The sequence below is a fragment of the Monopterus albus genome, unplaced genomic scaffold, assembly GCF_001952655.1.
Source record: "Monopterus albus unplaced genomic scaffold, M_albus_1.0 scaffold34.1, whole genome shotgun sequence".
Lineage (NCBI taxonomy): Eukaryota > Metazoa > Chordata > Actinopteri > Synbranchiformes > Synbranchidae > Monopterus > Monopterus albus.
Window position 1 is genome coordinate 1067521 of NW_018127914.1, and position 17214 is coordinate 1084734.

General features: G+C 38.5%; 2 protein-coding genes across 6 annotated transcripts in view; one reads left to right on the forward strand and one right to left on the reverse strand.

Moving 5' to 3' along the window:
- Positions 1-1921: 1921 nt before the first annotated feature.
- Positions 1922-17214, reverse strand: part of LOC109958732 (relaxin-3 receptor 1-like) — a 42027-nt gene continuing 26734 nt past the window's right edge. For 3 of the 5 annotated variants that reach the window (XM_020597615.1, XM_020597614.1, XM_020597613.1), the window contains 2 exons: positions 4756-4951; positions 1922-3687 (listed from right to left, as the gene is read on the reverse strand). In XM_020597615.1, coding sequence (XP_020453271.1) covers positions 2401-3546 — 1146 coding nt within the window. In that variant the 5' untranslated portion in view covers positions 3547-3687; positions 4756-4951 and the 3' untranslated portion in view covers positions 1922-2400. Of the gene's footprint in view, positions 3688-4755; positions 4952-7539; positions 7604-17214 lie in introns of those variants that run through there. The other 2 variants (XM_020597616.1, XM_020597617.1) reach the window with 2 other exon arrangements.
- Positions 9895-17214, forward strand: part of LOC109958655 (zinc finger protein 516-like) — a gene marked incomplete at its 3' end in the record, with an annotated part of 12542 nt that continues 5222 nt past the window's right edge. Inside the window, exon 1 of the mRNA XM_020597493.1 lies at positions 9895-10328. The remainder of the gene's footprint in view (positions 10329-17214) is intronic.

Here is a 17214-nt window from a genome sequence, read left to right on the forward strand (position 1 = left end):
GAAAAGATGAAAATGTCTGTGGGTAAGCAACAGGAAATTTTATTTGGACAGTGAAGGATTTATTAGGTAAAAATGGATATATTAAATATCCAAATGCAGCAAACTGCCTCACACCATCCCACATCAATGCAGAGGAGGTGTAAGGTGCAAGTCTTCCATCTTCTCACAGGTTTAAGACCTGAACTTGATTAAAGCTGCACAAAGTATTATTTTACATCAACATTAAATAACCATGTAGAATGTGAAGAGATTTGCTCATAGTGACAAACCCAAAGCAAAGTTTTACCAAACATTTTAGCATCTTATAGCATTTTATAGTATCAAAAACACAAGAAATTTGACTCTAGCCCAATGGCCCTCGATGTGCACAACAATAAAAACAGACAGAATTTGTTATTTTACTCCTGTATGTCTAACTAAATGGATACCATCAGTGTGACCTTCACTTTTAGTCTGGCCTAGAATACATGGACAGCCCTTCAATGATCCAGTCATTCAATCTGAAAAACAAACAAAAGGGGAAATGAGTGTGTAGTTTCACATTTTCATCTAAAATGGTCAAAGAATTGTAAACAAACAAAAATCTTATTTCTGTTTTTCTGTTATTTTGAAAATTAAGGTAAAGTTCGTGGAATTTGAAATTTGCCTTGTTATGAGGAACTCAGTTTCTTGCACATTAGAAATTCAGGCTTCCTAAATCCCACTTTTTTTTTCATCCACACACTGTAGGCATGAAAGCTTAAACAGTGTTTAGACATTTTAATAACAGTGTGGTGTTTTACAGTGCAGATTTGTCCAATATGTAGTTTTATGAATAGTTTGAAGTAATAACATCCATGTTTCTATATAAGAATCTTTGACATGTCATACAGCAACATCTAGTGGCCTCAAGTCATCAAAGCGGCATCATTTAATTAAAAATAAATAAATAAAATGACATACTTGTTTTCCCATATTGAATGACAAATGAATGACCAGATGAGACCAGCACAGCTTTTATATTTTATACAATCACCCTAAACCTCTAATAAGCTTGTCCATCTTAAGGACGGCCTGACCTGTCACATAACTGTGGACGTCACCGTTGCTGCCATAGTCTCTACTTGCTACATACAGTATCAATAACAACACTGATACCTTAGTTAAACCCTTCCTGTTCTGCAAACTTCTGCAAGCCTCAACAGCCCCAACTTTCTTCCCAAGTATTGAGGACATGAAATATTTCCAAAATACACAAACTCCAGTCTGGAAAAAAAAAAAACATCCTAAAATATAGTTGCCATTCTTCAGGATTCTCTTGATGGGTAAAAAGAGAACTTAATAGAGCATCTTAAAGGAATAGTACAACATTTTAGGAAATGCATGTATCCAATTTCTTGCTGAAAATGAGATGAGAAGATCAATACTACTTGTGCTTGTATTGTAAATATGTAGCTAGCGTGGCTCTGTCTAAAGGTAGGGAAATCTGCTTACTCTGGCAATCTGGTTCAAATGTGTAGAGGAGAACTGAAAGATGCCAAATCTTAAAGGTGTATATTAGTGTGCGTGGAATCAGTATAGGCCTCAGTCACTTTTACAAACTGGACAACACCGCCATCTTGTGGCGCACTGAGATCACAAATGGCAGAATAAGCAGCAGATGATGATTTTGCACAATATTGGTCATACTGTATCTTTCAGTTTTGATGTTAATTGGCACATTTCAGATTGTGCAGTCAGATATGTAACACCTTTACACAGAAATGTATGCTCCCAAATTAGTATACAGCATTTGTCTGACAGTTGTCTTCTGTCGCAATAAAATATGATTTTATTTGATCGAATCAGAACTTGAAACTTTTGATTCTACCACACATAAAATTGCACAAACTGTTTATGGGCCTCAGCGAAGAGGAAAAAACAAACAAGTAGAATAGGCAGGTTAAGAACAAATTTATTTATTAATTTCTATTCAAACAAATGACAAAACCATTTTTTACAACTGGACAATCTAAAACCAAGACAACTACAGTTTATCTCTACGGGGATATCAGTTCCTTAAAGATGCAGTAGTAAAGACTGGTGAAATAGTTTTACACAGTAGTAAGCTATTGTAAAGTATGTATGTTGATAGTACTAATAAGTAGCAGTAAAGGAATAGGAAGGCCTTGTGCAGATATTAATGACGGCTTAAAGTCAAATGTGTAGTGAATTAATTGTACCATGTTTGAACTTTTGAAAAATAAGCCTCAAATCTTCCAACAGCTAAAACTTTAAAACACAAGATCCACAAAAGCGTAGGTGTGTTGCAAGATGCAGATTCTTTATATCAGGTCTAAAAGCAGCACATTTATCTTAAAATAAAACATCCTACATAATTCTTTACACGGGTGTAACGAATATGATCATAGTGTTGTGACTTTACAGAGGGCACCCCTCTGCAGGAAGCACCGACAGTGCTGCATATCTGCTCGTGTCAGTTTGGCTTGTCTGGCTGCACATATTGTTGAGAGGAATGTCCATTTGCGCAGGATGTACCGAGCCCTCCTCAGAATTAATCTTATAGGCCATCTTGGACATAATAGCCAGGCTCAATTTGAAGAGCACATTATGGAGAGCCACACGGTATTCTTTTCTGACCAGGCAGTAGATGACAGGGTTGAAGCAGTTGCTGGAGAAAGCCAAGCAGTTTGCCAGAGGGAAAAAGTATGTTTGAACCAAGTAGAATGAGGGGCAGATATCAATGATGTCAAAATGGATCAGGACAGACCAGAGAGTGATGACGTTGAATGGGAACCAGCAGACGCAGAATGAAACTAACACCACTGCCACAGACTTTGAGATATCAGCCTTTCGCAGAGAGCTGCTGCCTTTCAGTTTATGCTTACGCAGGAAACGCAGCAGAAGCAGGTAGGACAGGATGATGGTAGCGTAGGGCAGCAGAAATCCCAGCACCACTCGCATGAGGTGGTTTATTCCCAGCCAGGCTGTACCATTTGGGAAACGGAGCAGGCACGTTGTGTCATTGCCCACAAAGTCCACGTCTGCGAACACAGCCCGGGGAGTTCCTGCTACGATTGCTCCAGCCCAGATAAAAGCTGTGGCCACCATGTAAGTGCAAGATCTGCTACACAGAGTGGAACCGGGCTTGAGCGCGCTTGCAACGTAGCAGTACCGGGTCACACTCATGGCTGTCAGGAAAAAGCAGCAAGCAAAAACATTCAGCCCGGTGAGAAAGGATACAGCCTTGCAGGTGGCCAAGCCGAAAGGCCAGCTATAGTCCAGTGCATAGTCCACAGCCCAGAAAGGCAAGACCAGGGAGAACAGCAGGTGAGCCAAGGCTAAGTTAAAGACAAAGAAATTGATGGTGCCTTTGGTGATGGTGCGAGTAGAATAAAGCAGGAACATCACTAGCACGTTTGCCAAAACTCCTGCAGCAGCCACAACAAAGTACACCACAGAGATAACTATTCTTAGCCAGGGGGGTGCACCAACATAAATCTTCAGCACAGTGGTAATGTTCTCGTTGCCAATGAACTCTAGTCCCTCGAAGTCAGTGTCTGACATTTTGGCTACCTCAAAGGGTTGAGGGTTAGGGTTGTCCAGCTATTAGTTGAGATGTTTCTGCTTGTCCCTTTGTGCCAAAAATTAATTAAAAATCTAAGTTCTGGTTGTCTGTTTATTGCTATAGTTGGCTGTCAGCTATTCCTGAAAGGAAAGAGGAAATTATTATTACTGCAGTTGATGAGTAAATAAGTAGATTAGCCCTGTCAGATAAACAAATTACACTAAAGTGTTATCCACAGAGTTAGATAATCCAATTTAGAATCAAACTTCTCTGGGAGGAAACGTTAATAAACATATGAAGTGAATTAAACTAATTTCACCCACAGAGTCACTTTTTATTATGCAATAATATCAGAGCAATATGGATGAAACCACAGGCAGGAGTGTGACTAAGCATTCACAGCACTGACATGGATTACAGAAGCATAAATATGCTTCATTATATCTACCAGATAACTCCTATAGTCTTCCTTTAGTAAAATAGTTTTATCCACTATGTTTTCAACGTAAGAGTTTTAGAAAAAGTATGTTTGCAGCCTAAATACCTGTAGTTAGTAACTGAAATAAAAGATATTCATAATAATCGTAGTCTCATGAAACCTGGCTAATTAATAGGAGGATTCATAGCAAGATACAAGCATCTATATTCAAACTTCACTCACTAAAATGGCACAGTTTATCAGATTCTTTTCCATTTTATCTCAGATAAAATCAGAAGCAATTTTGGCAACATTCAAGTTAAACCGGACAATAATTGACATATATCTGTGTAAATATACCATCAAAAATGTGTCATCCGCCAGCAAAACAAAAGCAAAATGACAGGTCAAAGTTACTTGGTATGGACTAAAATTTGTTTAGTTAATAAAGATGGTTGAATTACTTAATTGTGACAAATTGATGCCTGCAAATTTTCATCATTAAACCATAAGATCCAGAGCTACTAACAAAATGTGCCATAATCCAAGAGGCCGTTTATTTCTAATCTTGTGATTGCTAAACAGCAGATCTCTTCAAAATCCAAAGATTTTCCTATGGTCTATAAACAATCATATCTAAAAGTTTTAAACTTACAGAGAGCTCAGTATCAGCCATAAAACACTCAAATAAATACAGTGAATGTCTGTCTTTAAGCTCTGATAGTGCTGTTCATTCAATCTGAACTCTGTGCCAAAATTATATTCTACTGTAAATAAACTTTTATTTTACCTGAATAGGATATGAATCTTCAGCTTTTAGCAGTTTGCCTTCCTGTTGCCACTGGCTCTGCTGCATATGACATTATCTTGAAGGTGGTCAACAACAACAGTGTGGATGCCACCCAGCATGACTTTATGCTCCACCCTATTAGTTTTCACTCTGCCTCTTCAGAATGGAAATCCCCTGCGATGACACGACTGAAACACTAATTAACAAAGCAAACAAATAAGTAAATAAATAGGGTTGTCACTCAAATTTGGTGGGAAAGTGGGATTTTAACCAGACAACAATCCACTTAACATTTTCAGTTTTGACTCCTAAATCCTGAGGAAGTGAGATTTTATTTCTTAAAAATATATATATTTTTTTATATTTGGCCTCCTCAATATATTACATTTTGGACAAATTTTGTAACAGTCTAAGAAAATATTTTTCCTTTGTTAATTTTTCTACCATACATTTAAATGAACAAATCCCAGCTGTCATGAGCCTGACTGACAAGAAATTGTGTACAAGGTACTGAATACAAATTACATGCTGTGTCTTCCTTCTAACCTTAGTGCAAGGTAAGGTAGAGCTTACTGTAACCTTATGTTCTGCAGTTTGTTCACTCTTTAGGATTTTAACTGGTTGTTAAGCACCAACACTGAAACACTGTATTTGGAAAGTGACAGATGAATACATGAATAATTATTTAAGTAATAAATGAGCCTGGCCCGTTTCTTTGTGTTTGGAACTTTACTTCTTCTGTTGCTTTTTTGTTTCCCAATATGAGGTTTTCCTTGTCCTTATTTAACCAACCCTGCTTATAAGCTTTCATAAACACTAATATATTTTTGAATCTTGACTAAAACACTAGCTTTGGTTTGGGGAATTGTTGGGAAAGAAATGTCACAGATTTTGCCATTTACACTTCCAGTAGCATATTTTCAAAATCTACAGTGCACATGTATTATTGAGTATTCTTTGCTTTTGCATTAATTAAATGGGAAACATACTGTACAGTAACCTAGAGCCTACTATGCATTCATTCTACCATTCAAATCTTAGTACCTCTCCAGGTCTTTGTTAAGGCAAAAGACTGACAGAAATAAAAGGTGTGGCAACAGAAATTTGGGTTTTGTTTTTTTTTCTATTTATATCTGGGGTGTTGTTTCAATATTAGATTGAGCAGCAGAAATGACTCTTCATTATAAATCCTTGATAGTGGAAAGAACATCAGCAGTGAATGACTAAATGAGATTATCTTGGAATAGGCGGAAGAGTGGGGAAGTTGATTAATGTCGGTCAGCCTAAACTGAGCCATTTTCAGCAAGTAGTTGAAAAAAACATGCAGCTCCCTGACTATAGTCATGTTGTCATCACCAGCAATGCGGTGCAGAAATGGCATGCTAATTCCTCCATGGTGCATATTTGTGTTATTGTAGTGGATAAAACAAACAAATATAGTTAATAGTTAATGCATATAGTTAGTGTGTAATATGCAATATGTGATATGCAACTACAATGGAATGTGATAGACAACAGTGTGAGGTGAAAAAATGCTTATGTAACAGGCTTTTGACCTTTTGTTCGAGAGGGTCAGTTCATCAGGCCATACTTTGTGAGAACATCTTCGAGGGTGGTTTACCGTAAAAGAGAAGTTAAGAGGCTATTGACGTCACAGTTAGGACAAGGACAAGAAACAGCTGTAATTTGGGGAGAGGAAAAAGAACCAGTGAGCTGGGGTGAGTGTTATTTGGGAAGAGATGAGAAGAAAAGAGACTGACTGACAATTGACAAGGTGATTCTGTATCTTGTCTTCAACATTCATTACTAACATTGTTATACCAATAAATAATCATTGGAATTGTAGTGACTTGTCTGTGAAATAATTTGTCACCCCAGAGCTCTCGCCATGACATATTTAAAAACAATCTTCCTTATATCTCTAAACTAATATTAATTACTGACACACTAAGCAGTAAATTAATCACTGATTAAAATGTTATACCTTATTGATCAAATCTGCCCTAGAGCCAAAGTGTAAAAAATGGCAGCCTGTGGGTTTAAGGGAGGTTGTGATTTGAGTTTTACTAGTGCTGGTAGGTGGGTTTTATGTATTTTGAACAGAGCCAGGCTAGTCACTTTCCCATGTTGCAAGTTTTTACACCAACTCCTGGTTGTTGTTTTATATTAAACCTTCTCATCTAATTCTCAGCAACAAGGTACATTTTTCCCAAAATGTGCAACTATTTTTTTTTGAAAGAACTCCTCTTCAGTTTCACTCTTTATTCTGTATTCTCCCCTCACTGCTTAAAAAAAGACATCCCTGCCACATCTGTCAGATAAATTCATCTGTAAATTATTTTATAAATGCTGGGCCAAAAGAGATTTCAAGACCATCTGTGTACTCTCTAACACACACACACACACACACACACACACACACACACACACACACACACACACACACAATTAAAAAGAGCAGTGACTCATTTTTGTCAAGAATGTCCAAGAACAGTCATTAGATTTTATGCTGACAAAATTAAACACACATGGTTTTCTCCTATAAACTGATCATTTTTGACCCTTAAGAGACTGGAAGGTAAAAGCTCTTTTTACATGATGCAAATGGCCAAAGACCAGATATGAAAGTAAACACACTTGCCAATGTAACAATCAAAGTATATGTAAATGCAGTAAATGAGCTGGTTTTAACCCACAGTTAGCTTTGTATATTTACTTGTGCAAAACAAATTAGCTGCTCGGGTGCATCTTTTCCAGTTCTGCTTTTGTAAATGGATTACCTACCTTAATCCATCTCTCTGCACCAGGGAATGGGGACGACTAGAATATACAGCAGCAATATGGCTTCGTTGCCACCCTTTGTAAAAATGAGAATACAACACTTCATTTCACTGTGATAAGAGGGGGAGGAGACCTAGAATAGGCTCCATTGAACACTTGCTTTTTCTAATAGTGAGCCCTCTGATGATGCATGTCTGACCCAACAAGAAACAGCCCAAGTCCATTTGCTCTATGATAGAAGAAGCAGCAGTTTGTGAAAGGAATATATCCTACATAAAAAAAAACAAAAACAAAAAAAACACAAAGCCTTACTTTGTAAAATACAACAAAATGAACACATGTAAAACACTTCTAAAAACAAACAACAACAGCATCTAGGACCAGCTGCTGTGCAACAGATGAGCAATAGACTTTGATTGCAGCTAATGTACATTTTCTATATTATTGCTTTTGGTAGTGGTGGTTTTGTTGCCGTTTTTGATTTATTATTATTCACAACCTTGTAAAATGAAAATGGATAATCAAAACCCTAGAGACAATAACACATTTCTAACTGTACACTGTACCAAAGGATCATTCAACTAAAACCAAATTTGTGCTATTGTGCCATTAAAACTGACATGTAGCCAAATCCAAAGACCAGATGCATAAAGCCAAAGTGATGAAATCAGCTCAACAAACATAAAAGTTGAGCTGCATGACAATACAGAATTCCAATGAATTCTACACTCATTTTGTGTTTAATAGATACAAAACATGTAGCTAAAAGTCATACAAACTAATGCAACAATACCACATTTGTGAAGTTATAAGACAAATGTTCTATTTTTATTGAAAGAGAGGTTAATCAAACTCAACGGCAATCAGTTTCCATCTGGTTGAACTGTATTGGTGTTTGTAATATTTTATGAACATTCAAACAGGCTTTGCTATAATTATTCCCTCTATTCATATTTCCCATAAAAGAGCCCATCCTAATGTGATTTCAATATACTGTAGTTTAAGTGATGGGGAACAAAATCTCCAGACATCCTTCTGTACAAAATGTAGTGAAAAGTTTGTCTGAAGCTTCACTGTCTTTAGTACAAAATCCCCTCTTTGTGTTTCCCTGAACAGTGCCTCCCTGTTGCACTGCGGTGGAAGAGTAGTATCAAGAGGAAGGTTTTTTTTATTATTATTATTAGAAAGGATTTTAAATATTTTCTTGATTTATCTACCTTGAATTGCTAACCTCATTAACTTCTGAATAAATTTTTGCACAGGAGGATGACTGTAGAGTTTGTCTGTGGGGGTATTATTCACAACTCTCCACACAGATTTGCTAATTATATCACTCTAATAATACCCCCTCATTTGTTCACAATCACTTACCATGAAACCACCACAACAAGGGAGAAACAATTAAAAGAGAAATGATTAGAGCAAGCAAAACCAGTTTGTGTTTAGGTATAGCTTCCTTTTTGAAAATCCATTAACAAGGGGTTGACTGAACTGTTTGTTGTAATAGCAGTTGTGTGTCCAATGAAGACTATGAACTAGAAGCCACTGTTAAAGTACAGTACATTCACTTTATTTCTACAAGTATGATTACTTAATGGTCCTAAGATGGCGTTTTGCCCCTGGGCCACAGCCTCTCTAAAAAAACTTCTTGTCTGAAAGTCACAGAGAGCACATGTAATACACAAAATGATCATAAAAGGATATACAGAACATCTGACTCCATGTGCCCGGGGGCTCTTTGGGCTCTGCTGGTTATTCTGTTGGTGACCGAAGGTGACAAGGCCTTTCCACTGGAATAGTCTGCCTACTGATATCAAACAGGCTGCACCTTTGGCGTCTTTAAAATCAAATCAATTAAATCTTAAAACATTCTTTTGTAGGAAAGCATTCATGAATAATATATTACTGAGTTTTATCATCCTGCTCTCACCATTTTAGGTTTTTAACTTTTTTTTGCTCCCTAGTATTTTATTATCTTTTGTTTTTTCTTCTGTACAGTACTTTGTGACTTTGTTACAAAACATATTACAAAAACATGCAGCACAATCACAAACCAACCACAAAAGACCTGTGCTTGAATGTAACTAAGTACATTTACTTAAGCACATATCTGAGCTACCTGTACTTCACTTGATTATTTCTATTTTGTTAAACTTTATATGTGTACTCCACTACATTTAGGGAAATAGGCTGCCACCTCTAGTTACCATTCTGTAGTGTCCATGTAGTATTTTAGAGAAGTGTTGGTACTTTTACTTAAGTAGCATCTGAGTAGCCTACTTCTTACACCATCTAGTCAAAAACAAGCACAGCCTTTGTTGTCATCTCATTTTTGGTCCCTCTCGGTCTGGGGGTCCTACAGAAGGAGGGGTGGGGGCTTTATTTGTCTATGCCCTGAGGCCCATTTTCTCTTAGCCAGTCCATGTGTTTATGCTACTAAACGTACGTCAATCTAATGGTAACAGTTCCGCGTGCACCCGCGGGTCACCTCAGTGAACGAAGCAGGGCCGCGCGCTCGCAGAAATCCCTCGCGCCGGCTTGCTGTCCTAACGGTAACTCTCGCGTCACTCATGCACCCAAAAAGGACGGCTGCGGAGGAGGAGGAGGAGGAGGACGGGACTGCGGTTCAGGTGCACCGCTGTGACTAAAAGACAGTGATGATAAAGCTACAGAGGAGAGAGAGATGAACCCACAGGAAGGACATCGCCTTGGTGTGTGGACAACAGTTTATCTGTTCAATCGCCATCGTTTTATCGTGATGGGTTTCCTTCAGGAGCGACCTGCCGCCTCAGGTAAGGAGGGGTGACGCAAAACAACGTTTAACTAACAAAAGGTAGTGTGTCAAACAGGAGTAGGATGCTGAAGTAGCAGAGGCGGTTTTTTACTCTGATTTGGGAGTTTCTGCTGGTTAAAGTTAACTACAACATCCCATCGGGGAGTCGGTAATATTGATGTCAGACAGTATCGCTAAATCACTCGGCCAAGTCGTGTGTCTTCTGAATCTGGTGTCGGAGCATCTGCTAGCTAGTGAAACAAGTCTCCTGACACAAGCAGCCCGCTCCACACATGATCCGAGTCAGTACTGGGCTATTGTTATCATTATTACCTTACTGCGGTTTGGCACAGCTGGGACCGGCCATAGCGAACATCACCAACTCGCACGTAAACTTGTGGTAAGTACAAACCGGACAGACAACAAGGCTGCCATTGTACCGGATCAACGGCGGATTAACGGATTCCTTTTCTCTGCACTATGTGAATGGCCTCCATTCTCTCTCTCTCTGCCTGTCCAACTCTGTGGTCATAAGATTTCTATCTGATTCAACCTCTGGCACTGTAAGAAACGGGTGAGGTTAAACTTCAACACCACAGCAGCGATGTCCAGCTGAGCAGTTGTGAAACGTGGATGGCTGGTGGAGTGTTGTAGTGGCATCAGGCACTGCGGCTGAAAACTGCTGATCAGCAAGGAGTAGGGTTGCAACCAGCTGTCTTTTTCATTATCTGTTGATGGTTTGGGCCTAAAAAAAAAGTCCTAGAACGATGAAAAATATCTGACAATACATCCCAAGGTGACATTTTAAAATAGCTTGTTTTGTCCAACTATCATTATAAAATACAATATACTGCATTTACAATTATTTTTCTTAGAGAAAGGCTGCAGAGCCTCACATTTGATAAGCAGCACCCAAATAATGTTTGGCATTTTGGCTTGATAACTGACTGAAATCAATAACCAATACCAACATTTTTGGTTTAAGTGTCCATCAGTCTAATAGTTTCATCTGTAATAAATGGCTTTGCAAGGTGATGTCAGCTTTAACCTAGGGCGTATAGAGTTAATGAGCAGTGTATATGTCACATTGGTCTTCAGGGTATTGTTTGTCTACCCTCCTGATAAAAAGCTGTTGTTTCATGGCTGCTCATCAGTAGTAGCATGTAAGGATAAAGGTTGTCATGTAGACTGCAGAAAGTCTAATCACATCCCTCAGGCAATCAGACATGATTTTGTTTGTAGCTCTTATGTTCTTGACAATGCACAAACATAGATCCAGATTTTCAGTTTTCTTACTCTTACCTCTCCTACCCCTTATTGTATACACTTGTGTATCATGCACAACATGTGCCATCCACAGCTCTCCCCCTCCCCCCGAGTATGTGGCCAACCAACATGTGGGGAGGTAATCCCAGCTATTAGGGTAATCTCCTCAGCATGGCGATCAATAGGGGAGGGTGTGCAATGACTACCAGACAAGACGAGCAGGGAGACAAAATTTGTGTTAAAGAAAAATGAATTAATCATCTGGATTAGGTCAGGAGACTGGGGTCAGGACAGGGGCTTGTTTCTGCGAGGGGGGAGGGTTACAGACAAAGCTGATAAGAAGACATGAGGGCCAAGGCCATCTCCACTTTGGGCAGCTGTGTGACAATGGGTTTATTTTTTCCCTTAATCTGGACCAAATAGAAACAAACAGTCTGCAAAATATCAATATCTACTTCTGAAATCCTGTGTGTGCACATCCTCACTCAGGACAGCAGTTAACATGTGCTAGATGTCTTTTCCATGTTGCCTTACACTGCAATATTCTGGTCCAGGTACCTTGAATAACACATCCAATAAACAATTTAAAGTCACTACATGTAAACAGATGGGAATGGAAACACTCAAATACATCTATAAAAACACAATTTCTTAGCTGCTATATAAGGCCATCGAAAGAAAATACAACACTGAATTTGAGCAGAAACAAATCAGTCCATCTATTGACATTTCATTGGTTTCAGCTTTTCAAATATGAATATTTGCATTTTCCTGTGTTATCCTATATCTTTGTAAGCTGAATACATGAGGGTTAGGGATATTTAATCTTGTGGTGGGTTATGGGACTAACTATTTTCTGATGTTCAATTAATCAGGAACCGTTAGATGTGGCCCTAGATTTACACTAAGTCGTGTTAAGATGTGCCAGTACACACTGGCAAAGTAAATCTAATCAGTTCGTCTCAAAACTGGGGAAAATAGCTTTTACTGTAGTAACTGCTTCAAATATGAAGGGTGTATTTCTTTCACTCCATAAAGCACGTCTTTGTAAATATTTCCCCCACTAAACAAAATGTAAATGCAACAAAGTATTGAATGAGTTTTGTGATGACTCAGATAGACTCCTGGAGAAATAAGCTTGCCCAGTGGAGGAACCGGAGTGCAAACACCGGCAAAATGTCCAGATGGAAGATGGGAGCGATGAGAAAGGTGTTCACAGATCCCTACTGTTTGGCCCCATTGAGACAGAGGGAGATGAGATTGGATGGGACTGAGGGAGTCAGGTTACTGTCGTTCCATTCTACCACAGAGAAGCCAGGGTGTAAAAGATGCAGTACCCTTCTGGGAAACCTAATCCAGACCCTGCTGCCAGCTGTCATTCTTTTGCACCAGGAAAAAAAGAAATCGCTAAGGAGGTATCACCTTACCCTTCTTCAGGCCTTACTTTAATCATAGCAGGAAATGGGAAATTACACGCACGTTCAATATTACAAATCATCATCTATGTAACTTGAGAAGTTTGATCTTACACACTGATAAAGATGTACATTACAGCTAAAGTGTAGGCTGGGTCAGTTTCAAAAGTACTGGCCATAGTTCACATGTTTTTCTATAGCTTTACTTAATTTTTATTTTAAGTTGTCGAGTGTCAAGCTTGGCTAGGCTAAAATCAGTACCAGATTCTTATCAAAATTACAGTGGTCCAGATCCAGTCTCTAGTTTATACACACTCTGTGGAGGTTATACTGTATATAAGATAATGGTTTGAGACCTCAGTCAGTTATAATTTAGTATTAAGTTAATTTTATCACAACAAATTGGGATAACTGGAATGAAACAGGAGTCAATTTCAGCAAGTTCAATAGTGCAAAGTTCAAGATTAAATTCAAACTGAAAGGGACATTCAGATTTTAATGCCAAAAATATTAAAGCTACGACTCTAAGAGCACTCCTCATTTTCCAGGTCAGACCAAAACCACGACTTAAAGTTGAAATGACAGCCATTTGTAAAATCTGTTAATAATTGAAGCAAAACATTTTGAATTTTCTTATTTTCATGTGAAAATCTACAGCTTTTTTGTTTTATAGTAACTTAAACATCTTTGGATTTTGGAGTGTTAGTTGGACAAAACAAGCAGTCTGATGATATCACCATTTTCTTTCAATGGACCAATCCAGAAAATAATCGTCAGATGAATTCATAATGAAAATCATCATTAATTGCAGCTCTAGTTGGATCGTTTCATATTCTAATGAAACACTACATCCATTCTAAATAGACAAAGTAATTTCCTGTGGCTAAAGTAACATTACTACTGTTTACTCTATACTGTAATATGCTGTATATTTAATCTCTGTTATATATTTGTTTGCTTTGGCTGTGTGATTTATTGAAATCAAAGACCGTGTTTAAATGGTCACATCAGAGGTAGTAAGGTGAATAAAAAGATGAGATAAACTGATAATGTGAAAGGCAGAAAGCAGAGAGAGACATAAAGGGAGACGGTCTGAGCCAGTCAGAGCTGACCTTGCCATGATAATCTAATCCCTCTCGAGAGTGCTTTTTTTAGAGAGCAAGTTAATGCCAGCCGATTATACTCCAGTGTCTCCCTAGCCAATCCCTACTGAAAAGACAGTGGGTCCATAGGGGCTCCTTAGACCTACCACAGCAGATACATTTATGTCAATAATACAAGGCAAAATTACAGGGGGCATATGAAAATGTCTCTAGAAGTCACATCTCACAGTCTTTGCCTTTTGCTTTCAGTAGTGTTGCACAGTCCGTTTCTGATGTCTGCATTTAGGCGTGAATGAGACATGTGGTCTTGATTTTTAGAGTAAAGCTTGATTTATGATTCTGCGTTAAATCTATCAACAAATAGCCGTGTACCCTACGCTGTAGACTATATCATTGCCTGACATGCACCTTTCCAGAAATATAACTGCATGTCTCGGCAACGCAGACCACAACAGCTGTGATTGGTTGCATCGCATTTCCTCGTTCATGTCTCTTAGTGGCTGGACAAGAATGAAAAAAATCCCTCCTTGTTCTGCCTCATTTGGTTAGGTGGTCGTACAGACCATCTCCTCCAATGTCTTCTCTCTTATCTATGTTGCAGTAACTTCAACTAAAGTAACTGCTGTTCAACATGTATTATTTTTTAACTCCAATACGACCTGCTCAGGCTCAGTTGACATTGCTTGCAAGTGGAGAAGAAACGCAACACAGTGGCATACACACACTACCGCCAACTGGTGTTTTGGCAGGGTAATTGCAGGGCAGCACCGACACCAGTGCACAAGTATAAATGCTCACAACGGACATTTACACAGCCTACGTCATAGGCTCTATGAAGATTAAACGCAGAACCAAAAATCAAGCTTAACAGTCAACATTTCCAATACAGGTGAAATCTGCCTTCTCCCTTCCCTGTGTGTCCCTACTTTATTACACCAAGGGGCATCTATGATAAAAAGGCCACTCATTGAGCCGCTCATCTGGCTATGCAGAGTAATCCCTGTATATGTTGTGTAACTGTGAGGAGAGATGGACAAGGAGGGGGATGGGCTCCACTGTGTGCAACTTTGTCCATCGGTTGCTGGTGACTGTTGAGCTCGTGTCTGTCTAATCGCTTGGGTACATTAGGCTGGTCACCCACAGTATCCACAGCACAGTGCTATCTCACTGGGTTTCATGCATACAAGTCATTCGAGGAACCCTGCTGACAGTGAATACTAAGAGTTATCATGCATTGGTACCAGGCTGACCAATGTATACTAGTAGTGATCCACAAATCACACTGTGCTTCCTATACACTCAACACAGAACAGTGCGTCTTGTATAGGGGGAAGAAATGATTTTTTACACCTGATGAGAGTAATACATTTTTATGTAGCTCGTTGTCAGTGTTACCCAGTGTTAGCACTTTGCTGAATGGGCCATAAAGCTTTGATATGTTCACTATTCGAGTGGTTTTGTGGACTGAGTTGAAGTTTATTTTGCTCAATGCACAGCGCGTTGGACTCAAGTGTTCACAATGTGATATGTGATGTTGAGCGTTCCATTTGGATAGTCATTAAACATGGCACCTCAAACAAGCACCTGGTAGTTTGTGTTGACCCTACATCTGGAAGGAGTCACCGTGAAATGCATCAGCACTGAATCAGCAAAGACTGCATTTTCTGCAGGTGTTGTGGAGCAAGTAAGATGATAAAAGTCCTGTTTGTCTCCTCTGGCAGTGTGTAATTTTAGGTTTTCAGTCTGACTTTCATTTCACAAGAGGTTATGTCCTCCTGCCATAGTATACCAGGCACTTTATGCACAAGTTATTGCCACTTGTGGGTTAATTTTATCACAGGAAGCTTGAGCTAAATGTCTTGTATCCACTGCCTGAAACACACATTTTAAATAAAAATAATAAAACTGATTCTGAGAGGCCTAAACAAAAGTTTCCAAGTATTTTTGGAGCAATTTAACAATATTGATCTTGCTCAATATTTATATTTACATGCTTCCTAAATTGTACAGATGTTGGTTTTGCTACATTTAGGTTTATTGTCATAGATTGGAACAAGCAGAAGAAAAATAAATCTTTAGATGTTATAACCACTGCATCTGGCCAAAAATATATGGAAAAAGCATTTCAGATGCACTTTAGAGTGCAGGATAATAAACAAAACAAATAGGAATACTTAAAACAATATTTGGCATAGCATGGGAAAGGTTGCTCCGCGCTATACATTGTATAGTGAATTCATTACAAATGCCACCCGGTGGGCTGCCAAGTAGTACTGCAAATGGTTAGATTATTATTTACAAAGCTAGATACTAAATGTGTTTAAGAATTTACATAAAAATTTTAATGCATAATTTCAATTATCACTTTGAATATCATGACATCATCAGGAAGTGACAAACATGTTTTACTGCTATTAGCCAGCTAGCTAGCCAACGTTTCCTCTGATGTAGTGACACAAAAAGCTGAAAACCCCTGCACTACAATATCATCTCTGGAACCCGCTTCCAGAGATTTTGGTCTTGTAATTTTTATATATATAGTACATTATTATATGTAGTATATGCATTTTCAAAAATTATTTATTAGCTGCTGACAATGATTTGATTTTGTGCATGGATGCACTGACAGTGCTCTCAACAGACACCGTTTCTAGATGTAGATCTGGACAGATTCCATTAAGATAAAAGAAATTTTTAGAGGATAGCATCTTATTTTTAGACTTGCATTTACAGCAACAACAATTCTCTCAAGCTGCGTATTAGTTTTGTTTTGTGACTTGGCTGTGTTTGCACTTGGTGGAAACCGACAGGATTATTGGACACAAAACAGTAAATGTGAGGTGAGGCTTAGCGAGTGACTATGGCTTTGAACACTAGCATAAGGACAGTCACATGCTATCTCCAGTCAGGGGTATGTTGGCACAGACTTTCTACTGGTTGTTGAGAATAATTTGGATGACTTCAGCACATACACAGGCACATATGCATGCACTCAGAGTGATGGGGTACGCATTACAAATATTGTCACACATGCTACTAGTCAGCAATTAATAGAATTAGCTTTTAGTGCAAGTTTCTTTCTTTCAAAAAGGTATTTTGAGGATTTTGGGATGTTTGGCGC